The sequence below is a fragment of the Gambusia affinis genome, linkage group LG10, assembly GCF_019740435.1.
Source record: "Gambusia affinis linkage group LG10, SWU_Gaff_1.0, whole genome shotgun sequence".
Classification (NCBI taxonomy): domain Eukaryota; kingdom Metazoa; phylum Chordata; class Actinopteri; order Cyprinodontiformes; family Poeciliidae; genus Gambusia; species Gambusia affinis.
The window spans coordinates 20,367,179-20,395,001 of record NC_057877.1 but is presented as its reverse complement, the minus strand read 5'-3'; the positions used below and the strand labels follow the sequence as shown (position 1 = coordinate 20,395,001).

The 27,823-nt window shown below is 37.2% G+C and overlaps 1 protein-coding gene across 1 annotated transcript in view; it reads left to right on the top strand.

The window, feature by feature from the left end:
- LOC122838016 (adenylate cyclase type 1-like) overlaps window positions 1-27,823 on the top strand; it is a 42,128-nt gene that overhangs the window by 10,866 nt on the left and 3,439 nt on the right. Inside the window, exons 4-19 of the mRNA XM_044128281.1 lie at window positions 2,339-2,450; window positions 7,833-7,960; window positions 10,024-10,182; window positions 11,647-11,788; window positions 12,366-12,521; window positions 15,029-15,223; window positions 16,295-16,392; window positions 16,475-16,559; window positions 16,899-16,988; window positions 17,758-18,032; window positions 18,347-18,473; window positions 19,502-19,618; window positions 22,269-22,415; window positions 22,832-22,930; window positions 24,392-24,506; window positions 26,403-26,527. Coding sequence (XP_043984216.1) covers window positions 2,339-2,450; window positions 7,833-7,960; window positions 10,024-10,182; window positions 11,647-11,788; window positions 12,366-12,521; window positions 15,029-15,223; window positions 16,295-16,392; window positions 16,475-16,559; window positions 16,899-16,988; window positions 17,758-18,032; window positions 18,347-18,473; window positions 19,502-19,618; window positions 22,269-22,415; window positions 22,832-22,930; window positions 24,392-24,506; window positions 26,403-26,527 — 2,170 coding nt within the window. The remainder of the gene's footprint in view (window positions 1-2,338; window positions 2,451-7,832; window positions 7,961-10,023; window positions 10,183-11,646; window positions 11,789-12,365; window positions 12,522-15,028; window positions 15,224-16,294; window positions 16,393-16,474; window positions 16,560-16,898; window positions 16,989-17,757; window positions 18,033-18,346; window positions 18,474-19,501; window positions 19,619-22,268; window positions 22,416-22,831; window positions 22,931-24,391; window positions 24,507-26,402; window positions 26,528-27,823) is intronic.

The following is a 27,823-nucleotide window of genomic DNA, read 5'->3' as shown; positions in this document are numbered from 1 at the left end:
TTGAGCTTTTCTTTATATTGATTAAATAATATTAAACTGGAACAATAAAAAAAACTGAAAAAATAAAAAAAGTTAATTTAATTCATGGTACATAATTTAGGGTTAAATAAGAAACCAGGAAAAATACTATAGGTTAAATTATGTATGTATGTATGTATGTATGTATGTATGTATGTATGTATGTATGTATGTATGTATGTATGTATGTATGTATGTATGTATGTATGTATGTATGTATGTATGTATGTATGTATGTATGTATGTATGTATGTATGTATGTATGCATGCATGCAGGTAGGTAGGTAGGTAGGTTGGTAGGTAGGCAGGCAGGTCTGTCAGATTTTCTTATTTCATTTTTATCTTTAAAGATTTTCACAGGAAAATGTTCAAAAAAGCTAAATTTGTGCAACCAGTCGACTTTATTTTAACTGCCTGTCTGTCATAATTGGGCAAAAGACCAGAGAAAGTAAAATAAGCATTACCTGAGGCATACAATAAATACTGGTCTTTCCCTGTATTTTTAATTAGCTTTTTAGTGCTCACTTTAATTCACAGTTGACATAGAGTGTGAGAACCTGACCCGACTCTGAGCTGATTTCATTCCAGTGAGGCGGTAAAGAGAAAAGGAGAGGTGCATTAGTGCTGCTTAGTGTAGGAGTTGAGTGTTAGGTAGCATATCAACAGCACTTCAGTCAAGAGGGAGTCCTCAACTCTTGTCTGTCTGCCTGTATCATTTTAGTTCTGAGTGTACATCTCCTCTGCGATCACAACATGGGAGCGAGCAGCCTCGCCACCACTCTGGCACGCCGCCACATACCCCGTTATTTCTTCCAGCAAGTCAGCTCCTACTTGCCTCCAGGGCTCTGCTGCAAGCACACACATCAGAACAGGGCTTTAAAAAAAAAGTAGGAAAAAATATTCTTTATGTAGCTATGCGGGGGGTTGCACCCATGATCAGGGTTCCTTTGATGTTTTTCTGAGAACATTTAATCACACATGCACTTGGCCAACCCTGCTACTCTCGACTCATCAACCACACATCAGTATGACCTGTAGCATGGAAAACATCCAGTGAAATATTATACAACAGAGCTCTTCAGCTGAGCGACGGTCGTGATCCCAGCTTTGCATACATCAGGCTCCAGAGCAACTGCACCAAGCAGCAAAAAGAGCTTGGTTGACATAGTCACGATGCAGGAAGAGAAAAAAAAGTCTTCTACATAAAAATGCAGCAGTTACTGTAATCTCTGAGGAAGAATTAAAAGAGTATGGCACCATTTATTTGGATGAATCTGAAATCGTGCTTCACAATGATTCTGATGTGTTTGGATGAGAAAATTTCTAAAAACCATCTTATTAACAACTCTAACAATAGTGGGGGTACAACAATGGATCACAAAAAGCAGAAGTTTTATGAATCAATAAAATATAATCCAGAGCACACAAGGTTTTAACTCTTTCTACTCTTTAGTCTACACATGTGGTGAATACAGTAGATTGTCACATGTGCAACAAAACCAGAACTTGCTCGAAATTATTTATTACAAAGCACAGAACTATACCATTGAACATTAATATTTTTCAGTGCTGTTTGTTTCTAATAGTTTACTTCATAAAAATTTACACATTGATAAGAAGGTAGTTATCTTCAATTATGCAGTTGACGTTAATGTCCAAATAGGCATCAGGACCCCAGATTTGCTCCGCCACCTGAAATCTGTTCCGCATAAAGAACACAAAGGAAATATGAAATGCGCCTGCAGCAGAGTCGAGCCAGCATGTCAACCTTACATGGATGATGCAAAGTACTTTCCTGTAATTTTTTCTGGATGAGGTGTCTCAGAACTCGAGAGTCAATTATCATGATTAAGCTAAATCCCACTCAAGCTTTGATGCATGCTCCACTGAGAGCAGTGAGTTTCCACCGAGTCAATAAGATCCATAACACCTTGTTTTGCTGCCATCTGGGCTGCCTCTGAGCAAATGAATGAGGGGCTAAGTGGTTTTCAACACCTACTTCGTGCACTACTTCAGTTAGCCAGCAGCAGGCAATTCAGCTCCGTAATTGATTTAGTGGCTGGCCTAAAAGACACCTTCACTTATCAGGGATTGGATTATAGTACTTGCTGTTTGCTTCATTGCTGATCACTGTTAGCCAATTACTCTTGCTTCAAAGTGATCTGTGTGTTTAGCTGCAAGGACGGAAAACACAGCACAGTAGCACAATGCTCTATCTATCCACATCCTCTTTTGACATTTTTGTATTTAAACAGCAAGTACTTTAGTTTGTCTAAAACAACAAGGGAGGAATAAAATGTCTTCTTGTTTTTTCCTCCAGCATCCTGTTTGCAGACATTGTGGGATTCACCAGCTTAGCTTCTCAGTGCACTGCTCAGGAACTGGTCAAGTTGCTGAATGAACTCTTTGGGAAGTTCGATGAACTGGCAACGGTAAGTTTCCTTCATTAACATAAATCATCTGGCTTCAAATGACAATGACAACGAAAAGAAATTTAAACAAGAGATGGAATAGATGGAGCTATAAAAGTCCCAGTCAAGTTTTTGCCAACCTGATGAAAATATATGAATGTTTGATACGAAAATATCATTTCATAGATCAGTTGAACAATTTTTCTTATTATTTTCTGTTGCTGGAAAAAAATAGCTGACAATTGCAGGATATTCAATGTCTGAGTATGTCTTATAGGGTGCTGTGGTTAAAAGTATCAAAAGTCAATGAGAGAAATTCACATTTGTCTATAGATATTTTATTTTGAAAAATCAGAAGTCAGGCTAGAAAGAGGTAGAGAAGAAAGAGGAAGAAGAAGGAAAAAGAAGTGAAACTTAACACATACAATTCTTCTTTTATATCCTTTCAGTCACTTACACAGTGCCTTCCACCTCTCTCCTGTAGGGAGTTCCTCTCAGTCTTTCCCATCATTAACCATCTCTGGTTAATTTCTACCTCTGTCCCTAAATCAAACCTGGTTCAAAGGAGTTTCTGTGGAAAGGAGAAGAAAAACATCTCCTCTGAAACCTCTGTTACCAGTTCCATAAGAAAATCATCTACTGAGGAACCTTTATTATCAGTTAATTCTTCCCAGTAAATAAGCCAAAATTTTTATTTTCTAAGACAAGACCATATACACAGTATGCTTCAGATCTTTGTCTGTAAAGAAATACTAAAAACTGGCATTTTCCCATCATTGAGCTTTGCTTTTGTAATCTAACAAAATGCAATAAGTTGTTAATGTTAATACTTTTCATAAACCCTGTATGTTTTTGAAAACTCAGCAACTTCGAAAACTGTTGTGTTCTACCCAACTTACTTGTTAAAGGCATTTTTGACAACCCAACAGGACTTTCTGTACTATCTGCTACTCTGTGGTCTGTTTTAGTAGTTTCTTTTCCAATTAGTTAAATGACTGTAATACAATATTGGGACATATACCATTTGAAATGTGCATAGTTCTCTCATTACTTTTTAAAGAACTTTTGATCCTGATTTTGTCGGCTGCCAATAAGAATGTAGTTTAAAACTACCCACACAATCCAAATCCAAACAATTCTTTCTATTTTATTTTATCCTTGTAATTCTGGGGCTGTTGCAAGAGCTGAAGTTTATTTGTACTGTCTGTGCTCGGGGTGCAGATTTTTGCCGTGTTATTTGTGCACTTAACCTGACAATAAATATTGAAAACTTTCTTCTATAACTTTCGTTAAGAAATAATGTCACTGAGCCATCCTGCTCAGCCCACAGCCATGGAGAGAGCTAGTGAATTCGTGTTTCAGTGAGTTGTTTGTCTCCAAGAAAACTGAATGTATTATTGAGTCCTGGAACTCACTTATTATACCAAGCCATATACGTATTGATCCAAATTGTGAAAGCAAGGCTGGAGATACCGACTGACACTGAGGAGGAGGAAGAGGAGTTGAAGAAGGTCAAGAAGTGGAGATGAGAAGGCTGATTTTCACAGAGGAGAGATGAGGGCTGAGGAGGAGGATTGTTTAAGTGTGAAGGTGTGAACATGAATGTGTGTGATACGGCCCAACCGAGACCACTGTCAACGTGCGCAGAAGCACACACTGTGCACCAGTAAGCCAATGCAGTGTTGTTCTCCAGGAAAGGAGATTAGGTGAGCGATAGGTTATCTGCTGGCAGACCGCTATAATCATATTAAAACTGCATGAGCCACACACAGCCACACACATTCCCGTTTCGGTCACCTCAGAGGACATTTCATCGACTTACATAAATTACAACCTCACAACATCGCCTTCACTGTTTCCATCTATCCACATATTTTCTTAAAAAGTCTTGTCTTGGTTGTAGCTGCAGGGTGGAGTGTTTCCCTGCTGTGATACGGCGGGAGGCGGATAACTCTCTAGATAGGTTGCCAGTCCCTTACAAGCTACTGCTATCTTAAAGCAAGTATTCACATCATTCTTTTATAAATTGATGCGAAACACAGTTTTATGTGGGTTTACTTCTGTCTTTATAAGGAAATGTATTGCTGTGAGGTTTGTATTAAATCCTATCTTCTAGAACAGTCTTAGAAGATCCTGTGAGTCACTCTTTTACTGGTCAAGATTCTGGTGACTGTGTGGACTATGTGAGCCAATACTGAATAGATTTTCAAAAACCGTGATTAAACTCAAAAAGTGGTATAGACAAAAAACAGTCATGATTTTTGAACTGGAGTAACAAATACAGTCCAGATTTATCAAATAACCTATAAAGCTTTAGTTTTGTGTGAGCTGCTTCATTCTGTGTGCACCATGCTCATCTTGTTGCTATGAGCAGTAAAGTCTGTAACATGTTAAGCAGGAGGTCTATTCTGCTAGTACTTGTTGAACAGAAGGATATTTTCTCTGTCGTGACGTTCACTTTTTAATAGGGAAACTTTATTAAAAGCCGTGCATCTGAAGTGGCAGTAAAATGAAAAGCCTCCTCTGTTTATAAGGACGATTGAACTTGGTTGAGGAACTGCCTACGCTCGCGGAAACTCACAGCTTTACACTGAGGGATATATAAGAGCAAAAACAAGCCTGAAAGCACACATGTTGATATAAACAAAAGTTTGGAATGACAATGAGTAGATAGAAAAAAAATGGACCTGACATCGGTCCATCTGTCCATCCGTCCATCCATCCATCCATCCATCCATCCATCCATCCATCCATCCATCCATTCATCCATCCGTCCATCCATCAGACTTCCCTCTCTCCAGTCTCTTGGGGCAGCTTCTTCCAGGGGAATCCCAAGGCGTTCCAAGCTTAGCCGAGAAGAACAGTGTGTACTTTGTTTTCCTCTGGGTCTCCTCCCAGTGGGACATGCTTGAAACACTTCACCAGAGAGGCGTCCAGGAGGCATACTAACCAGATGTCACCTCAGCTGGTTCCTGTCCATATAATTTACTATTTTGACCAATCACTGCTTGGCATATTTATTTATTTTAACTGTGCTGTGCAGATATAAAGCTGTTTTTATACAGCTCTAGACAAATCATAAGAATACATGCTCACTGAGAACTTTCTCCTAACCTCTCCTGCCTCAAGGCCAGAAGATCTCATCAGATGGTTAACTCCTATTTTATAACAACCACGCACATGCACATGGGCAAAGTCACATGATCTGTAGGATAATCCCGGTTGAGTTAATTCTCCATTGCCGCGATCAGTCAGGGCTTAACGTAGGGAGATTGACTGAAGGGACAGAGAGAGCAAGATATAAGTGATATGTGTCTCACTAGCACTGAACTAATGCTCTGCAAACCCACATTATGGACATCTTGTGATGAGGATATATTGCATGCATGTGTGCAGCAGCTGCATCCTAATTGAGATTTATACCCTGTCGCGTTAGCCAGAAAGAAATTTGCTTTGAAACCAGCTCTGTCACAGCTGCTGAGCTCGACTGTTGTACGCTACATGACACATTTGTTCCCTGAGGGTTTAAACTAAACTTAACCACCATGGATACAAACCTAAACAAAACCTTCAACCAGGTGACAGGTGAAGGCAGGCGTGCATCACCCTGGCCTCTAAGTCAGCAGGTTTAAACTCTCCATTTTTTTATTTATTTTTTCCCCGGAAAACAAGCAATGCTCCTGTTCTCCTGAGACGTATCTTTCTGTCAGTTGACGACTCCTCTCTCGTTTCTTCTCACGCAGATGCACAAATATGCACACACAAACACACTTTTCTGAACCTTGGGCAGGGATAATCATCCACATTCTGAATTCTCATATCCTTCCATGCCAAAATCTTTCTGCTCCCGTGAGCAGAAAGCCAGAGCACCCCATCTTCTCTCTTCTCATCTCTGCCTCTCACCCTGCAGTTGCCATGAATCCTCCCTATATCTGTGTGCATGTGGGTGTTTGCGTGCATGTATGTGTGTTTGTCACTCACAGGCTGCCTGCAGGGGAAGCTTTGTAGGGTTTGCCATCATTATGTCTGATAACTGAGTGAGACAGGGAACCCTGTGCAATGAAACCAAATTGAAGTACAGTGTAGTACAGGGTGTTCACATGTAAGAATGCGTCTGTTTGTGTTTTCTTGACTGGTAATGTGCTGGTAAGGTGTGAGTTTATTTTTGTATGTGTTCTGACTTCAACAGCTCTGCGCACAATGTGCTCTGTGACAAATTGAAGGATCTGTCGGGGAACGTGTGGGCGGGATTCTACTTCAAGAGCATGTCGGAGCAATTAGAGTTGGCCCCAACAACAAACGCACAAATGGTTTCACAACTACCATTTCTGATTTACATGTTCAGGGGCGCAGCTGCAGCTCGTAGACTGTGTCAGTCATGTGTCAGGTAGAAGGAGTTGATGTTCGTTGCTGTCGAAGATTTAGCTACAAATGTAGAAGCAGTCACAATTCATTTTAATTTTGTCCAAAGTGGGGTTTTTTTTAAAAGTTGCCTCTTCCTCGTATTCAAGTGAACCAAGAGAAGCAATTTTGAAACGTCAATTTTTGATGTGAATCAATAAACTATTAAGTTGTTGTGGTGAAAAGAGATCTAATGATATAAAATTTTTGTTCAAGTTCTTGGTTCTTAAAGTTGGAACTGGGACTTATTGAAAAAATTTTACAGTTCTAAGATATTTTTTAGAATTCAAAATTTATAAGAGAAATGATAATGGCACAAAAAAGATTAAAAAGTGGTATTTATGAGTGGGAAAAACTGTAATTCGGTTTTCATTTGGTGGTGATGCTTGAATATTAAGCTACATCCAACCTAAGTTGGAAGTTGAAAGGTTTGTGACTTAGTATGGCTTTGGCTAAATATTCACCAATCTAAAATACTGGAAATATTGGCACCATTTTGTGTACTGTCAAAATGGTACACAATTTTTGACCATATTGACAGTACGCAAATTTTTTTGTGTACTGCAGTTTTTTGACTGCAACTTGACAGCATGCAGTCAAGTTCTGCAAAGTCCTGCTAAATACGTCATTATTTGACTTAAATGTGTTGAAGCACCTTCATCTAAAAGTTGTGAATGAATTCTTATTTGTAAAAATGGCAATAATTTTGCAATGGCCTAATGTTTGCTGTGCAGCAATTTTGCTCATTGACAGCATCCATCCATCCATTCATCCATCCATCCATCCATCCATTTTCCATTCATCCTTGTCCCTTAGAGGGGTCGGGAGGGTTCATTGACAGCATGTCAATTAAAAACAATAAGTTCTTCATTAGTTATAAAATCATTTCAATTTAAAGGATATAGCATGTTTTAAAATTTGGATAAATCGGTCTCTCAAAGAACTGAATTGAGTGCTTCATGTTTTAAGTATTCATTTGTACTCTTCTTCATGTCTTTGCAGGAGAATCACTGCAGGCGCATAAAAATATTGGGGGACTGTTACTATTGTGTGTCAGGACTTACACAACCCAAGGCAGACCATGCCCATTGCTGTGTGGAGATGGGATTGGATATGATTGATACAATTGCGTAAGTAACGAATATCCACATTGAAAACAAATGCATCCCCGACAGGCCTGCGTGGCATCACAAAAGGTGTTATTTAAGGGAAAGTGATTAATTCTTCTTTGAAGGCAAAAAATGTATTGAACTTTTCACTTTGACTTTTATATGTTCTAAATAATTTGCAATAATTGTAAAGCAAAATTAGACTCTGCTAATTTTCATTCTATATAATATTATTTAAATTTGACCCTAAATTTACTATTTTTGGAAATATGGGGTAAAATACTACATTTATTGGAGGAGTTTTGAAAAACATGTACAAATGGTGTAAAATGCTATTTTTAAAGAGAGTGTCATAGTTGCCATCTTCTGCTCTATGGTTTATTGCTGTCTTTCACAAATGAATGCGTAGTGTAATTTCATTCAAATGCATTATATTGCATTTGAATGAAATGAATAGTGATTTGTACCCATGGATTCGAACCCATGACTATAACATGGAAATGACAAATATGGCCGCAGACCAAACCAAACTAACTGATTCAAAGTGAAGACATTCAAATGTGGTGCTAGAAAACATTTCCCGTTTTAACCTGGGGGTTCAGGGATTTCCTTTTCCTCAGCATCGTATACAGCTGACTGGAAGCTCAAGACAGAGGAAGGACAAAGGGGAGTGTTTCTGTATGTGACAGATTACCTGAATGATTTTTGGGCTCTGTAGTAATTTTAAAGAAGACCCAAACTACAGAGAAACCAAAAACACCTTGGAAAAAACAGACACCAACACACATTCTCTTTCAAGCATGTTGACACAAATAAATGACACCTTTAACTTGTTGCTTCATATGAACACTCACCTGACCTGTTTGTCCCCTGCTGCTGAGTCTGAGTAGAGGGATGCAGCTGAAGGAATGCTTTATCTCAGAGGGCAGACTTCTGCTGTGCATACTCACCCATTTGCGTGGGCGTGCGTGTGTGTGAGAGGGAGAAAGAGAGACATCCCTCCTTCAACCTGGATGGCTATTTTACTTTTTCATTCCTTTTATATAAACACATAAACCCACCATTTGTAAAGCCTTTGCTGCTCTCAAATTTCTTCTTCACATAAAAGTCACAGATATCCAGCTGTTGATGAAAGGTTGAAGTGGTTCACTGGAGAGGGAAAGTTTTGGCAGTAAGCCAGTGCTATAGGCCTACTGTAAAAGAGCTGCAATGTAAAGTTAAATGTGATGGCTACATCCTTGACGTACAAAGACAGACTGCTATGTTTTGATCCATATTCTGATCCCCTTTATTATTATTTTTGTTGTTTATTCACGCTGTCTGGGATAAGTGCTGATTTGAAAGTATGTTCAAAGATTTTACTGTTAGGTTTAGCTAGAAAAGCTGATTCTATGAATTGGGTACTTGATTGGGGTGGGATCAGTCTACACCAAGGGTGGGCAATCCTGGTCCTCGAGAGCCTGTGTCCTGCAACTCTTAGATGTCTCCCTGGTCTAACACACTTGAATCCAATAGCTGAATCACCTCCTAAGTGGAGTCAAGTTCTCCAGAGTCCTGCTAATGACCTCATTATTTGATTCAGGTGTCTTGAAGTACAGATGCATCTAAAAGTTGCAGGAGACCAGCCCTTGAGGCTACACCATGCAAAGTAATGTACACTGTGAACAACTGCAGAAGCAGAGAGCGATGCAGCACTGTTAAAATAGTTAAAAACAGTTTCAGATAAATTTACGTTTCCTTCCTAATTTCTAGAAAATCACGCTGAGATGAAGTGACTTTTATTTACAAATTAAACAGAGGTTCAGTCGTGAGCTAAGACTGAACCAACCCACAGTGAAGGAGGGTGGGAGAAAAATTTTGCCATTATTTTTATTATATCTTTTTAGTTCCATTAACTAAAAAGATAATGAAACTAATCTTTTTAGTTTCATTAACTAAAAAGATATAGTTTTAAAAAGGGATAGTTGAAATTAACAAATACTTTACAAATCTGTGAAGAAGTGCCTGACCAGAATTTTTCCAAGTTAGGGATAATAATTTCCATTAATCTTGGGTAATTTACGATGTTTTCTGTCTTCCAACAGTTCAGTGGTGGAAGCAACTGAAGTGGATCTGAACATGCGTGTTGGGCTGCATACAGGACGGGTTCTGTGTGGTGTGTTGGGCCTGAGGAAGTGGCAGTACGATGTCTGGTCAAACGATGTCACACTGGCAAATGTGATGGAGGCTGGTGGCCTGCCTGGGTCAGTATCGACTGTCAGAACCTGTCAGACTGCAGCACTCACAGGGAAAAGAAAGGAAAAAAAAAACTGTTCAAAATGTGTCAATTACATTTAAGTTGTGTTCCATATAAAGAATTACTGGAAGTCAGAAATGAATAAGATTGGCCAGATGTTGATATACTTCAAACACTGCTGACTGCAGCTGGATTTTTTTAATTAGGAAAGCAAAAAGTTGTGTATGAAACAAAGAATAACTACGCCCTTGTGGCTACAACTCAATTTGAAATGGAAAATAGCAGCCAGGTGCTGCTAATCAAATGCACTGGATTAACTGATCATCATCAGTGTAACCAGCTCTACAGGTTCAAGCTTTGCTCCAATATTTTTATTTTCTGTTTTTAGCTCTCTCCCAGTTTTCATCAACTCTGAAAAGATTCTCTGTCACTGCAGAGGTAAAGCTGCCCCACAGCATGATGCTGCTGGCACCAAGTCTCATTCTGGGCGGACAGAATGATGTGGAGTTTTTATTATTATTATTATTATTATTATTATTATTATTATTATTATTATTATTATTATTATTATTATTTTTTTTATTATTATTATTATTATTATTATTATTATTATTATTATTATTATTATTATTATTATTATTATTATTATTATTATTATTATTATTATTATTATTATTATTATTATTATTATTATTATTATTCAAACACATGTCAAATAGATGAACTTTGGTCTGAAGTTCTCATCAACTTAATCCCTGATTTGATTCTGATGCTGTTTCTTCCCTCATGTTCCCAAAAAATCTTTGAGGCCATAGGTTGATTATTTACTAATTAGGTGTTTTTTGATGATACTGGCAGTATGTTTCTGTTTATTCAAGGGATCTTTTTGTTGAGAAATATTGCTAAATAAATTACCAGAATTCAATAGATGCTACCGACTAGTTCAAGGTGGGACAAAGGTTACCTCACGAACGAGTTCTGAGCCCCTTTTTGTCTTTGGGAAATAATCAAAGAGACTATATTAAATCAACTGGTGTAGCTACATGTCCAAAGATATGAATAAAATGTCTTATTCCTTCTGAAGTCACCTTATTTATAATGTACTCAAATTATTTAGAGCCTTTGTGGGATTTTTCTCTAAAAATACTGCACCAAGAACCAGAAACAGGGCTGAGCATTGGTAATAATTTTCAGTTTACAAAAAGCCATGTACAGTAACAAGCAGATTAGCATTAAAAACACTGTGAAATGAGGTCATTTCTTTGGCCCAGTTCGGTCCTGTTTTATGTTAAGTAATAAGATTTTACCTCTCCACATAAGATTAAATGAGTCATTTGGATGAAAATGTTCTTACTGCGAAGAGTTTTGAGCAAACTGAGGGGCTATTAGCCTGCTAAAAATAATGAGGAAGGAAATGATTTAAGATCTCAGCAGCTACTTTTAACACTAACTACTTTCATCTTGCTCTCAGTAAGGTGCACATCACAAGGACCACCCTGGAGTGTTTGAACGGAGACTACGAGGTGGAACCAGGCTTTGGCCACGAGAGGCACGCCTTCCTGCAGAAGCACCATATCGAGACATTCTTCATTGTGCCTTCGCACAGACGTAAAGTACGGTTCAACAACTCTTTTATGCTTCTTTTTCACCCCCAGCAAAACCTGAGAAGTGCCACAGCTGTCAGTGTCGTACAGTAATAATAATCCTCTCATGCAGAGGGAGAGACAGAGCATGTGCTAAGCTGGCGTACACACAGGTAGTAAAACTGTCTCTCACACACTGCACATGTGCACCATTTGTGTGTGTGTGCGTGAGTGCGTATATGCGTCATAGTATTTTAAATCCACAAACATGTATACACAATCAAAAGCTTGAGATGTCGAGGTTTTGTAGCCTTAGTTTGGTTGTTTTTTTAAGTATTTTTACAGCAATTTTATATTGTTTGTGATTTTAAACTTGGTTCCCGGTTTATAAAATTTGAGTCTTCTGATTCAGAAAAAGAAGATAAAACACACCTTGATTTTTAAATATTTACAACTCTGCAAACATCCATTTGCTTCCAGGCAGAGAGACGGCATATCAATAGTTTGTTTGACTCCAAATATACATATAGTAGAACCTGGAAAGATGGGAGTTAAAACGGTCCATTTTACTATTATTGCTAACACCACCTGTTGTCTCAACTTTCAGATTTTTCCTGGGATTATCCTGTCAGACATCAAACCAGCCAAGAGGATGAAGTTCAAGACAGTGTGCTACCTGCTGGTGCAGCTCATGCACTGTAGGAAGATGTTTAAGGCCGAGATCCCCTTCTCTAACGTCATGACCTGCGAGGACGACGACAAGGTATGTGATTTGCTCAACCAGGCTTGAGATCTGTCCATTTTTCTAGCCCTGCAAAGTGGTTGTGGAGTCTTTAATCTACACACAGGCTCAAACATTATGATTAAGATTAATGAATATTTTTATATTTTAAGTACTGCATTGCTATATTACATTGAACAGGATGAAACAAGATGTCTTTATTCACATCACTTTAGCTCTGTAGAAATGAATGCTTTTACCTAAGAATATTTGCTTAAAAGATGTGTTTTCTACAAGACTCTCATTTATTTCATTGTGTATTTTTTTTAATAGTTTTAGTATTACTAATTTAAATTAGCAATGATATTATTAAATTAAAATGACTAAAGTGCAAAGAAATTAATTCCCGACTTTTCCTTTACCAATTTTGTAATTGAAAAGTTAAAACTAATCTACAATGCAGTATAAATTGTTGTTGGCAGTTATTGGATGAAACTAATAGAGTACCTTATAACCTAATTTACTTTTGAAATCAAGTAATCAGTAAAGTAACCACATTACTTTTTAGAGGATTAATCAGTTAACAGTAGTTGGATTACTTTTTTAAGGTAACCATGGCAACACTAGTTATGAAGTAGGGCTGCACAGTTTCAAGAAAATATGATATTGGTCAATGTTGCAATAAGGACATGACTGAATGAATAAATAAATAAATAAAAAATTCTAAGGCATTTTTCCTTTAGATTTATAAATTATTGAGCAGTTTATCAAGTAATTGAAAAAAAAAAAAAACATCATAAGCTTCACAGGAGTGGCCTGCCTACGATAATTACACCAAAATGCATCAATGTTTTATCACGAAGCAACCAATATCAATATCTGAAGCAGTCTGAATATTACTTGCCTCAGATATGACTCATTTTTCAACAATATAAACAATAAAAGGGAAAAGAGGCAAAAATTCATCCATGAGAGAGTTGCATAGAACCAACACACACATAAGGACCCCCAGACAAAGCAAGTACTGAGATGTGATGTAAACAATGTCTTGAATAAACAAATGGCTCACACTGCAGCACTCAAATCATGTCTCATTCACAGCGTCCAAAGTATAGCACGTATAGGTAATGTTTTAAGCAATTAGAATATGACTAGAGTATGACTTCATACACCAAATGTTGAAGATTTTAGGGAGAATATTTAATGGACCCATGCATGAAAAGTGGACCTTTATGGAAAGTATGCATCTTATTATGTGCTGTGCATTTGTTACTGAATTATGTTTGCTTTTAGAAAAGTCATCTAGATTCTTAACACAGTAGTAATTCAGTTTGATGGCTTGTTCCTCTGTGGGTGGGTCAGTCTGGGTTTTTGCATCACAACGTCTGGTTGTCAGAAATAGCCCAGTACCTTTAATCCATCCAGCTGTGTGAGCTGGGCCAGATTATACCTCTTGATTCTGATGACGTTGCATTATGTCTGCTGGTAATCACCCACAGTCTGGTATCATCTCCTCTAATAGCATTATGCACATTGTTACGTGATTATCCAAGTAGAGAAAATCCTGGCATTGTGACACTGATGACTTTAGCATAGAATTATAACACTGGAATGTGTTGATCTGGAAACAAAATGTTTTCTTAAGTGATGTTAAAAATATTAATTTCAGTGACTTGTTAAAATATAACTATTATGACTTGTTCCACAGATTTTGAAGTTCTTTTTTATTATTGGTTTGTTCTTGAAAAATGCCCTTTTTTAGTTGAGCAAAACCTGGCAAACAGTAAAATGTGCAATATTTTTGAAAAGTTAACCTTATTGTCCTGTGTGGTTTAGACGTGTTGTTTAGTTGTTGGTCATATACCCACATATTTCACTCTAAAAGACTTCTGTATACAGAGAAGTTCCTGGTCCACTCATTGACTGAAATACACTTTGATCCTGTAGCTGCAAATCTCCAAATGACCTGTCCTTCAACACCATGCTTGGCAGTTAGTATGAGGTTTTTGTGCTGATATGGGTTTGATTTTCTGTCAACATGGTGGTCTGAATTGCAGTGAACCATATCTATTGAGTCTGATCTGTCCCAAGAGCAGTATTTCTGACGTATTTTATTTTATTCAGATGCAACTTTGTAAAATGAAGCCCTGCTGCAATTTCTATTTAGAGAGAAAAGGTTTTCTCCTTCAATCTAGATTTATTCTCTCTTTTTCTAACTAACCTGTCATGGACATCAACAGGTTACATGCAAACTGAAGCATTTTACCGAGGCAATGTCTATTTGAGTTACTTTAGTTTTTTTTTTTTTTTTTTTACATTACATTACAAATATTGTTGAAGGACTCAATTACCTTAATTACCTTTTTTTAGTTCAGGGACAATTTGGTAAGCAATGTAAAAAATGCCTACCTTTACAGAACAATATTTGTCTATTTATGTTTAAATACTCAAAGACTCCTGCTGATCAAGCACTAAATCTGTATGCCCAACCTTCAATTTGAAGCCTACCTGTGCATTGAGTGATGCCGCTGTCTTTTCCTGTCTGACAGCGGCGAGCCTTGCGGACCGCATCGGAGAAGCTGAAGAGTCGGACATCCTTCTCGGCCACAGCCGTGCAGCACTCCCCGGGCACACGAGTCAATCGCTACATCGGTCGGCTCATCGAAGCGCGGCAGACTGAGTCTGGGACATCAGACCTGAACCACTTCACCCTGTTTTACAGTAGAAGAGACAGGGAGCGCAGGGTGAGGCTATGCACACACTTGAAGGGAAACATTTGCTTTACCGTTATAGCAGCACACACTCATACATCAAATATGAACTTTTCCTTATTACACATGAGGAAAACTGCTTCGTGACTGCATGATCTGCCTCCCTCTGTCTCATTCCCGCACATTATCTCCTACACAGTTTATAATTCTGTTTCTCCCACACTTGTTGTCTGTGTGTGTGTGTTTGTATGAAGAATCCACCCACCCTCTCAGGAGGGGTTTCAGATAATGATTTAGGAACGTCTGAGCGACACACGTGATATCCTTCTCATATATGTGTGTGTGGGCAGTGTTATAAAGGAGACACAGACCGGCTTGTCTGTTTGTGAAATTGGTTACAGAGGAATTAAAATGTTCAGGTAGATCAAAATTAAAACTGAACTGAAAAAAAGTTATTCTTCAGGAAATAAATTAAGCAGGGAAAACAGAAAGGCACAAATTAGTATAATGAGTTTGTTGACTCCCACACAACACATTTTCTTTTACAGAGTTCAGGACTTCATCACTGCTGGGCAAATTTAGATCTAACAACCTCAGAGCTTTAAAAATGAACTGAAATACCGCTAATTAAAGTAAGTTCAGAGCCAGATTGAAACATTTGAAATCCAATATCTATAGGAAACACACATACGCTTTGATTTAGAGTTTCCTTGTTTAAGTTTTAATGAAGACAGTATCTTTAAAGGTTCTTTTGAGCTTGTGATTTACTGGTAAAATTGTGCTTTCTTATGGACAGGATGGTGGAACTGACCAATCACAGCTGTCAGCTTTTTGTGCAAGGGATAGCCACCACAATCAATCTGTTACCGAATGTCTGTAATGAGTTAATGGACGAATTCAGCAGAAGTTTTTTTTTATTTTTCAGCTGGGGTTGTGCAAAGCACTTATGAGCAGTCAGCATTTTACATGTTCTTTGCAAGCTTACTTATGTCAAAGTCATGTCCCAATTTAATCTTGCATATATGCATTTTCTTTGTCATGAGTGGTGTGTGACATACTGCTCTTGCATCTTCAACTTCTTACAGTCTCTATGCTTTCCCTTAGTATCACCAGGTGTATGATGACCATTTCATCAGTGCGGTGGTTCTCTCTCTGATCCTGGGTGCCCTGTTTGGCCTTATTTATCTGCTAATGATCCCACAGTACGCATATCACTAACACATTTACTCTCACATATTGTCTATTTATCTAAGTGAAAACTATAGGATGTGTTTTATTTTTCAGAGGGGTTTTGGTGTTGCTGCTGCTGGTGCTGTGTGTGTGTTTCCACGTGGCCTGTGTGATGTACCTGCATCTCACCAGAGTTCAGGTAGGACCTCCTATTCGCTCTTCCGATCTGTTTTATTTGCACTTTGTTTAAAGTGTTATGCTTGTCATCATTTTGAGGCCACCTGCATGTGGTGGTGGCCTCATGTATTTTACAGTTTCAATGATTATTGTATATAAAAAAAATATACACAAGTATTTTGAACTTTATCCAGTTTTGAGCCAACTCTGCATATCATAAGCCACTCCACTAAATATTCTCACTTCTTTGGACTCAATAGAGAAACTAGTAAGTCCAAAATACTGCTGACATACATTAAGAGGTACTTTATTTGCTGAGTGTTTTTACTCTTAACCCATCAGTTTTTTTCTTTGATTGTAGTGCCAACCAGGCTGTCTGACCATCCAGATTCGAACAGTCCTCTGCATCTTCTTGGTTCTGCTTACCTACTCTGTTACTCAGGCCTGTGTGGTAAGTCAGTGTGCTGGTCACAAGTAAATACTTGTAATTATTGGCACCCATTATGCTGCCTCACCTTGTTCAGTCATGTTCCTGGAAACATTAAGTAAGCAGGGAACAATGTTTAGAAAATAAATGATAGAACCAGACATTTGTATTATGTCCCTATATATAAACTGAAGAATGGATGTCTTTTTTTTCCATTACTGTAAAGTAGAGCAGCTCCTCACTCAATTAAATGCAGAGGATGTTGATATAGCATGGGCTTCTTGTTTTTCTGCTGCATTTACTGTGTTCATTTGTTTAAAATGCTGCAAAAAGCTTATTTCCGTCCTTAAGCCATTAGAAAAGTAACCTTGTTTGGCTCACTGTTTTCTTTTTTTTTATGTAATATTATTTCACTAAGTGGATTGTCTTTTTATAGTAAAAATGAAGCACAAGAATGCAGGATTTTGTCTTGTTCCATTTGCTTTTGGAGGGAATTATAGATCTTTGTATTCTGATGGGGAATGATTCAGAATTATGGATTCAACTTCCTAATTTTAGTCTTCATTGAAGTTTTCAACAAGAATTTGATCCTCAAAACACCTGAAAAGAAGGATGTTTTACTGCAGTAAAACAAACACATTATTTTGATCCATTGTGAACTGATTCATGCCATTTCCTACATGATAATGAGGTAGTGGATTACATTTCAGATCACTGAAATTAACCTGCACTCATTTCCTATGAATCCTGATTGGGAAGTCGCTGTTGCATGGTCATGTTTGATTTCTTCCAGGCGGGATGTGTACCGTGGGGTAAAGTTGAGACGAACTCTACTCGTTTCATGGAGGACATCGCTGCGGATGCCCTCGGGGTCGGACCTGCCAATAGCACCGCAGTGGACAAGACTGGTCCCAGCATGGCATACGCCCTGCTGTCCTGTGTGGCCGGGACTCTCACTGTGGTCCCTTACCTCCGCGTTTCATCGCTGCCTAAGCTCCTCCTGCTCCTCCTGCTCTCTGTTACCTACACGGCGGTTATGGAAAGCAGCGGCTACCGCCAGGCTGTGGGGTTAGACGTTCCAGCCTAGTTTTGAGCTGGTTTACAAAATTACAATTTTATCCAAGCAATTTTTTTTAATTCCTGTAAAATATCTGATTCTTTGTTGTAAAAATACTCTACTCCTGAAGGACAATAACTAATAACAAAAGTTCATGTGATAGCTAATGCTCTTATGAGCTGGATTTTCATTTAAGAAGAGTTCTGAATACTTCATCCGTTGCAGCACTTATAGACAATTTCTAAATTAGTCAAATTTTTACTATGTATGGGTAACATTAGAAATAAAATTATTTTTGTTTCTTTGTTTTTACATCATCATTCAGTGGTGGCTTTCTGCACACTCGAGGCTATGATCCTGTGTTGGCTGTTCTGCTGTTTTCTGGAGCTCTGGCTCTTCATTCCAGGCAGCTGGATCTGAAGCTGCGGCTCGACTATCTTTGGGCAACTCAGGTGAGAGTGGATCCAAGCATTTAGAAACAATCTTTTATTGTGAATATTTGGAGGTAGAAATATATTAGATTGTAGGTTGGGCATCTTCCCAATGACCTTTGGTTTGATCCCAGGCCAAAATTCAGGCCACACTTTGAACACCATTGTTTTAAGGCTCCCAAAGTCAAGTGAGAAAGAAAGAAGAAGAAATTCTTCAAAGGTCACATAAAGGTCACATTTAGTGACTTTGTCATTTAGTACTATCTATACGAGTACTATCTACACTGACTCATAATTTATATAAGATAAAATTAATTTAGAAAAAATAGTAAGAAGCCAAACAGGACAGGAATGACGTAAAGGAGAACAATTTTTCTCAATGTCGCTCCAAACACACATTTGACCAAACCACCTCAAATAAATAAATTAATTAAATTGACTTTAATGTAATTAAGTACATAAAATACATTAAAGTGAACAACAAATGCCATCTTGAGGTACTTTACAAAAAAAAATAAAAAATCAATCAATTGAGTCATGTATGATACAATTGATCCGAATTGTCTGTGTGGTAAGCTCAGTTATTATATATAAGTAGTTTAAAAAATTTTATATAAAGAAGCGCAGCAGAGACCTTGGCATAGTTAAATGGACTTTAAAATGGAACATAAATATCTTTGTTGATAATGATTCTGTTGTAACGTGGATTGCTTTATGAGAAAGCCAGTGCAGTATTTGTATTAAACAAAACAAATTCATAAAAGCATTAGACTTTTGTCAATTTTGGCTTGTTCTGACAAATGATTGTTTTTCACAGTAAATATTCCCCTAAAAGCTGCAGTTTTCTTGTGTTTTGTCTGTGGAACAAAAGCCTGACTGTTGCTATTTTAAGAAAATCTCCATCTCTGTCTTGTTTGCAAATCATTATCTCCCTCTAGTGATAAGGACTTGCCATTACAATTCCATGTAGAGCACCCCACCATTTAACCATTAGTGTCATTTCCGGTGTAAAGAAAACTGTCCCTCTCCTCTGTTTGTTATGATTCCAGGCAGAGGAGGAGAGGGATGACATGGAGAAGGTGAAGCTGGATAATAAGAGGATCCTGTTTAACCTGCTGCCAGCTCACGTGGCCCAGCACTTCCTAATGTCAAACCCCAGGAACATGGTGAGGAATCCGTAAGGCTACAGTAAAAAGAAATGCACAGACAACCCTACAAAAAGTATGATGAATGCAGAAAGATCAAGTTTAAATAGATAAAGGAAACCTAAATCTATGCATTCCACAAAGATGATTTTTTTCTCTGTACATAAAAGAGGGAAAAAAGGATCACAATCTGCAAAAAGCTGAATTTCACCCCAGTGATTTCGAGGTAAAAAAAAGAGCAACACTTCAAATTTTCTCATAGCTCTGTAAATTGCTTCTGAAACGGCAAAGACCAGAAATGTGAGAATAGGTAACATTCTCACATTACAGCTATAAACTGTGGTTCAGCAGCTGCTCTGTGGCCTTTTTTCCACAATGAATGGGTGAAAATAGTCAATAATTGTGTTCCCTCTTGTTTATGTTGCCCTGAGATGACGTACGGAGCCATGTTTAATCTTGTTACAGGCCCTGATAAAGTTTGTGCACCAGAGCAGAATTTACAGAAATAGGCTGGCCCTCAGCTGTTGTTCTGAAATATAATGTTACCATTCAATAAAACCCATGTTCTATTGGCTTTTGAAACTGCTGAATTTCTTTAAAGGTTTCTGTCTCAACCATCCCGTGGTTTAGGATGTTGTCCTTATAAGGACCTCCACCCATTTAGCAAAAACACATGCATATCCTAAACAAACAACAAAAACCTTCAATATATTTGTTCATATAAAACAATACAACTTTGTTTTATAGAAACAATAAATAAAATAACTAAAATGAACAAATCATGCCACAAAAATTTGAAAAGGTTGACTTCTCCACCAAAAGTGCAGGAACGTCTTGCAGATAAGCTCATTCTTTGCATTATGAAGGAGATTAATAGATCTTGAACCACAGGGACATTACCTATAAATGCAAAAAATATCAGAAAGTGGTAAACTTTCCCTGGAGTGAATACTAAAGTTACTCCAAGAGTACATCAAAAACTCATTTAGGAGGGTTACAAAACAGAAAAGCACCGCAGGCCTTACTTGCCTCAGTGTTTATGATCCAAAGATAAGAAAGAGAAAAATAAGAAATGACACTTTTGGGAGAGTTCCAAGGACAAAACTATAGCTCAACCCTACAAAAAACAAAAAAAAAAAAAAAAAAAAAACACAAAAATATCACATTTGCCAAAAACTATCTTGATGATCTGCAACACATTTAGGAAAACATTATGTGGACTGATGAGGAAAAACTTGAATAAAATTATTATTTGAAATCTGCATTTTGTGTTCACCTATATTATATTTGTCTTGCTTAAAAACCTGATCTGAAACAAGTATAAACCTTAGGTGGAAATTAAAATAAAATAAAAAAGTACCTGAAGGTATTTAGTATGCAGTTCTGTTTGGCAGCAGCTGAAAAAGAGGACATGTGTCTGCTATTTCTTAATTATCTCCTCATCGTTTTAACAAGTAACAGAGCTTGAGCTGAATTTATATGTGGTGTTTAAATCAAAAAGCTTAAGACATAAAAATAGTAAATGCATTAAAGAAATTAGAGTTTTTGGAAATGTTCATCTTGGTTCTTCAACAATTGCTAAAATAAGTCAGAGGAAAATTATGTGAATAACTGCTACATTCTGATTTTTAAAAAGAGCTAATGGGAACTAGAAGGACTTCACAGAAGTAAAAATTCAGTACATCTATATTCTTTCCCCAGACACAACCTACGGCCAGACATTTTAAGTGCATAAAAGACTTGAAGTGACTCAAGATAAAGATTTACTTTTAGTTATTTAATTTTTGGAATCTGCACAAAGCAGTGAAAAATCAATGCATCCACATAATGCCTGCAGAGTTTTAAATAGCACAAAAATCCACATGGATTATCTTAGCATCTGTAAAGGAATATTACTCATACATTTACATAATTATTCTTAACAGTTTTGGGAAACAGCACACTCACGTTTATGGGTTTTGGAATTTACAAGTAAAAATAGAAACAAAACAGTAGTTTATCCTTCAACAATCAACGGGGTAATGCATCAGATGGTGTAAATCAGCAAGGAAGTTTGCTTCCAGCTGACCCCCACAGAGATGCAGCGTTCAGAAAGACTTCCTCTGTTTCCTCTAGGCTAAAGTTCAGCCATAGAAGGCACGGCACTGTGGGACTTTAGGTTCCAGGCCACTAACAGTGTGGTTGCAGAAAGCATTCTCACTGTCAGATACTTCTGCTTCCGCCTGTGGACATTTCGGCATTGTCATTATCAACCCTGATGAGGGTTCTGCTTAAGTTTTGCATTTGGCGATTTTGCTCCATTTTTGCCCAATTTCATATTTCATTTTGAGCAGCTGAAAAAGAAACTCAGATTAAAAAGCATGCACCAAGCAATACATGCAGGTGGTTGGAAGAAGCTTTATAAAAAGAGGATTGTTAAGAGAGGGCTTGTCAAAAGATATTATAGAGTGTGACAAATAAACTAGCAGTGAAGAAATACTGGAAGGTACCACTTTTTGAACTCTATGAACAAACAAGTAAAAGGAAAAAACTATTTTATCAGAAAATTGTAAAGATTTTCTACACTTAGTCATATTTTATCAGTGATATAGAGTCAGAAACATGAACAACTTTATAAAATATAATGAATAAAAAAATATACAAATACATTATTTCTCTATCACCCCTTTAGGATCTTTACTATCAGTCCTACGCTCAAGTTGGTGTTCTGTTTGCCTCTATTGCCAACTTCAATGACTTCTACATTGAGCTGGATGGGAACAACATGGGAGTCGAATGTTTGAGGCTGCTCAATGAGATCATTGCGGACTTCGATGAGGTTGGTAGAACGATTCATTCCATTCGCCCATCTGTACTATAAATCATCTGTTTTTAGATGTTTTTTTCCACATTGCAGATCTCAGGTCCACGAGCCCCTTCTTGCTGCGGGGTGACATATAGAGCGTCATCTTTTAAAAATGAGATTGTGGGCTGCAGTGAGGTTTATAGAAATACCATGTTTACTGATGTAATATACCGAGCTTTGGTTATGGTTGGGAAAGTTCTTCAATGTAACAAATTACTTGCAGATGACTTTTGGCCTGGTTGGATCTGTAATCAGCAACATGAAGCACTTATTTACAAAACTTGCTTTAAATATTCTAGCTGCAATACATAAATTTACTGATCATTTGCAAATTAAAAAAGAAGAAGTTTTATGGGAGTGTTTCTTACCATTTTTAATACCTTTTGCAGCTCATGGACAAAGAGTGCTACAGGGATATTGAGAAAATCAAGACCATTGGCAGCACATATATGGCTGCCGTGGGGCTGGTTCCTACGACTGCTTCCAAGGTACTCATGGTATTTGTGTTTAGATTAGGATTAGATTTTGTGTTTGTGAATGTTAGCACAGTATATAACTTTATTTTGTGGAGATCCAATGTGTTTCAGATGCCTAGTTTGTTTAAAACACTTAACACGTAAAATGTGAGGTACTGCTGATCTCTGTGGCATTAGTACATTCCTCATTCCTGAAGCTTTCTTAAACTAAGCTAAAGATGACAGACAAAGGAGTCCTTTCTGAAATGCCTGCAGAGATTAAAAGAACCTCAAGCTACAGTTGCTGTTTGGAGAGTGCTCTATTGTAGTATTTCTGGATTTTCACACAACTAATCCAGTTAGGATTACAAAAAAGCAGGCTCATATACATTCTTAATGCAGTTGTACAACAAAATGCAAAACTGTGATAATATCTCTTTTTTATTATTATTTTGTTCAGTTGTTATTCAGGGCCTCTGATTTCAGAGGGGTTTCTGATAGGGTAGGGTTAGGTTTAGGCTTTTTGTCCATACTTTATGTCCAGTTTCTAATAACTGTAAAACCAATGAAACAATCATAAAGTCCCCTAAACTCCAGTAAAAAAAATAAACCAGTATTATGTCACCAAATGTGCCATATGAGGCCAGCAGCTCTTTAGTTGTGTTTTTTTTTTTCTCCAGTTCTTTTGATAACATTAGACCTGCTGTACTTTACAGTGAGATTCTGGAATGATTACAGTCTGGGAATGGGATTACCTTTCACTGACATAGACAGATCATTTAAGATTTGCACAATAATAATACATTTTATTTATAATGCTCTTTGTATCTCAAACTGAAATCTCAAAGGTTGCATTCATACACTTGCTTGTAGCTATTGCTGCCATGGGTCAGTCTGAAGTGTCTTGTGGACTGGAAATCAAACCAGCGATTCACTGATTGCACGGCGAACTCCTTCCGCCTTCGCCACTGTCGCCCCCTCGTGTATAGTAATAATAAATTCATAAATAAATTACATGCAAAATTGAAAATTTGCATGTTTGTCTTTTAAAAATTAAGTTGAACACTTTTATTATTTCAAAATATTTTTTTCAACCCAAGAGTGAACTCATAATTCTTTCTTGTAATTTTTTTTTGTGAGATGACTGATCGAGCTGTTTTGTTTTTGTTTCAAGACAGTCAATTTTCAGTTAAAAACATCATCTTGCTCTTGTACACTGCTCTTAAGCAGAAATCTCAATCAGCTAAAATCAATATCAAGGTTTACAAAATCAGTGGATAAAAATTAGACGCAGCATTTCACTTACAGTACATGTATGGCCAACTGAAAGATGACTCTTCTCTCAGATCCTTTAAATCTATTCGAATATTTTGAAGACGTAGCTGTCAGATACTTCTCTGCTGAACATAGCTTTTTTTTATGTCTGAATTTTTTTTTCATGTTTCAAGCTAATTTGTTCTTTTAACCTGTGCTTTTTTTTTTTTTTTTTTTTAGACTAAAAAGTCCATCACCTCACATTTATGCACAGTGTCAGACTTTGCCATTGAGATGTTTGATGTTCTGGATGCCATCAACTACCAGTCCTATAATGACTTTGTTTTGAGAGTAGGTGAGTAAAGACCCATACTCTCTGAGTGGTCCAAACATTAAAGACCTTTTAACCTTGGGGGAGGCCCATTCCAGTAAATTTGCCAGGAAAATACATCACAAACAGAGCATCACCTCCAGGAAGCCTGTCAGCTGAAGTTCTTGGGTCCATTGTGTTCAGTATCCTGTGGAGAGTTTTGTTTAATCCCAGTATACACTGGTGTACATAAGCTATCCTGTCTGCAGAGTCAGGCTGTTTTATTTGCTTAATTTAGTTGGCAGTTGAACAAACTTCATGTTTCTGGCATTAACATGAACCAAGAGATACACTGCCCTTCATTTGTTACGACATGATACCACAGCGTTTTAGCTGGAAGAAACAAATTTCATGCTTTCCATGACTCTTTTGGAACAAACTATCATCACCTTTGAGCTTTTGTGTTAAGTGAGTCCACATTTATAAAAATAGTTGTTTCTTCTGAGGGTAATCAGCTTTTTATTAAGAAACAGAAGGTGGCTTTTCAAGAGGATATTTTGACAGCCCATGCTATTTTAACATTTTCTCACTCTAAACCAGTGGTCTCAATCTGCATTATTTGAAGGCCAGAGTCCTGCAACTATTAGGTGTTGCTCTGCTGCAGCACATCTGGCTCCATTGTTAGCTCATTAACAGAGGAATGCAGTGTGAAACCCCTTTTTCTAGACAGTCACATACAGCTCCCCCCACACCTACTGACATCTGTGGTAAAGATGCATAAACACCTTCAAATAAAACTTACCTCTTGATAGTAGCATAGTCTCTCTGTGAAAGATTTAGAAAAGCATGACCTTTTCTATCACATTTATTGATTGTGTATTAATGTTGACACATGTTTTTGCTAATTTGGTGGTTACTGACTCCTCTGCTGTTAAAACTTTGAAAAAACAGTTTATCTTCAAGCTACTCTTATTTTTGTGTCATATTTTCTAAAGTTGGAATACACAAGGAGATGGGTCTTTAACCATTGTGGCAATATTAGCTCTACATACTCTACAGGTTTTGTATTGGCTTCTGGTCTTGGGACCAGGATGGCCATGGAAGAAAGTTGATTTTGTGTCTGGTGAACTATTTCTGATATTATTTAGAAATATGTTTAAAGTTATTATCCTTCTGAAGAAACATTTGCCCACATAATCTTTCAGAAAGCTCCATCTTTGTGTCATGCCGCACAATTCCAGTTAAATTCCTGTCTTATTTAAGTAATTTCACATGCTTGAGTTTGTAGTAGTAGGAGAGAAAATACTTTTTTTTTTTACACCAAAATGTCTGTCTTTGCTGGATTTTTACAATGATGAGCTATAGTGATTTAGATTTTTCTGCCTCCATTGCTATAAATTTGATATCCAACTGTGTGGTTAAGAGAAATAATCACACATAGCATAGACATCTGTAAGATTTGATTGTTTTTTTATGCTTTAAAATTACTTTTGTCTGTGATTCCACTTGTTTATAAAATTCAACATTTACAATTTGTGGCTTTTAAGGATGAAAGTATTTGTGTTTGTTTTCTTGTGTTAGCACTGAGCTCTAAAAAAAAACTGGGTAAGCTTACTAAAGGTGATGCCTTAATGCAGGATGTTCAATAAATCAGATTTGCAACCTGCTGTAAATTTCACTTAACTTCCAGGTACTGATTACAGGGGGGAAAGTATCATTTTAAATTTTATAAGTTAAACAAAAATCAACAAAAATAAGGACATTTCGGAAAAACTTTGGTCACAAATTATTGGAGGGCATTTCCAGAAATGTAGATCCATTAAGACCAACTCATTTGTAAGACTTATACACCAAAGTCACATGGTAAAAAATCAGAAATAACATTGAGTGTAACATGTTTGTATGTGATTATGGGGCTTTTGTTCACTATGGTTACACCAGGAATCAACGTTGGCCCCGTGGTGGCAGGAGTTATTGGAGCCCGGAGGCCTCAGTACGACATCTGGGGAAACACGGTCAACGTAGCCAGCAGGATGGACAGTACGGGAGTCCAAGGAAAAATACAGGTATGAGATTTAAAGTACTGCTGCAGCAGCTTAACTGCAAATAGCCACGCTGGGGCTAAAGCAAATTACATGGACTAACCTGATGTTTTCCTAAAAAAGTTAAGCATCAGAGTTTAATCCATGATTAATTTCTTTATGACAAACGTTGTTTATCATTGGAAGCTTTAAAGCTTTTAAACAAAAAAATAGCATATGTTTTTATATATGTTGTTTTTTTTTTATTGATTATAGTTAATACAAATTCATCAGACGCTTTTCTTTCTTTACTATTGCACAACGTTGCTATGACTTTCTCCCAGCGTTTTTTTGGCATCTCGGTCACTAAAAATATTCATCAGGTGTGTGCAGTGAAGGCCAACCAACTGGACAAATCTGTTATTGCTATGCAGACATTTTGAGATGTAGCAGCCAACCAACTATTGCATACAAGCAGTTCTGATTCAGTATGTTTTAAGTTTCACTAAAACTCACAATGACCTTTTTATAATTAGCTCATAATTGGCCTCTGTTATCTTTATTTATCTTTCCTCTGAACATGAGATAATTCTGAGATCACTGATGTTGAGCACTTCAACAAATCTTCTCAGCACATTTAATTTGATTTGAATTTCGCAAACAACTCGGTTAAAGCCAACAACAGCATGAACAAACCAGAAATTATAGTTATTTGTAGTTTATACTGGTCTAAGACTGTGCAACAATGAAAGACAAGCTGAAGAATTTTTACTATGTTGTTCCACACCTGCCTAACGATACATTTCAGATAAAATAAATCATGTAAGAGGGAGTAAGAAATAATTTATTGTGCAAAATTAATGGGTTTATTATTAATAACTTTACTGCGTCTTTTGAAGTGCAGTCCTGATTTTTAAAGCATTACTGTTACATAACACATGTGAGCCTTGGACAGGATCTAAACATTTCTCTTCTCTGTGCTTAAGATTATTACAAATATTATAGAGATTTACCGTTTCCTGTGAAGGACTTTCTTTTATTTCTGTAAACGAAAACCTGCAAGGCCTTTATTTGTATAACCTGTTGGAGTTGCCCAAGAACCAAGTATCAATCTACAAGCAACAGCTACTCTGTCTGTAATGGCAACGTAGATGTAAACAGTTTGTTTTCCCTCATTAAACATGTTGTTGAGATTGTTTAGGCAGAGCTCCATGCAGCTTTCTTAGTAGTTACAAAGACGTCATCAGATTTGTAAAAACAAGTGGATTTCCGAAAAGGGCCTCTGTTGTGTTGCTAATTCCTGCATGCACCCTGTGATGTTTTCACCTAATCTTAAGTGTG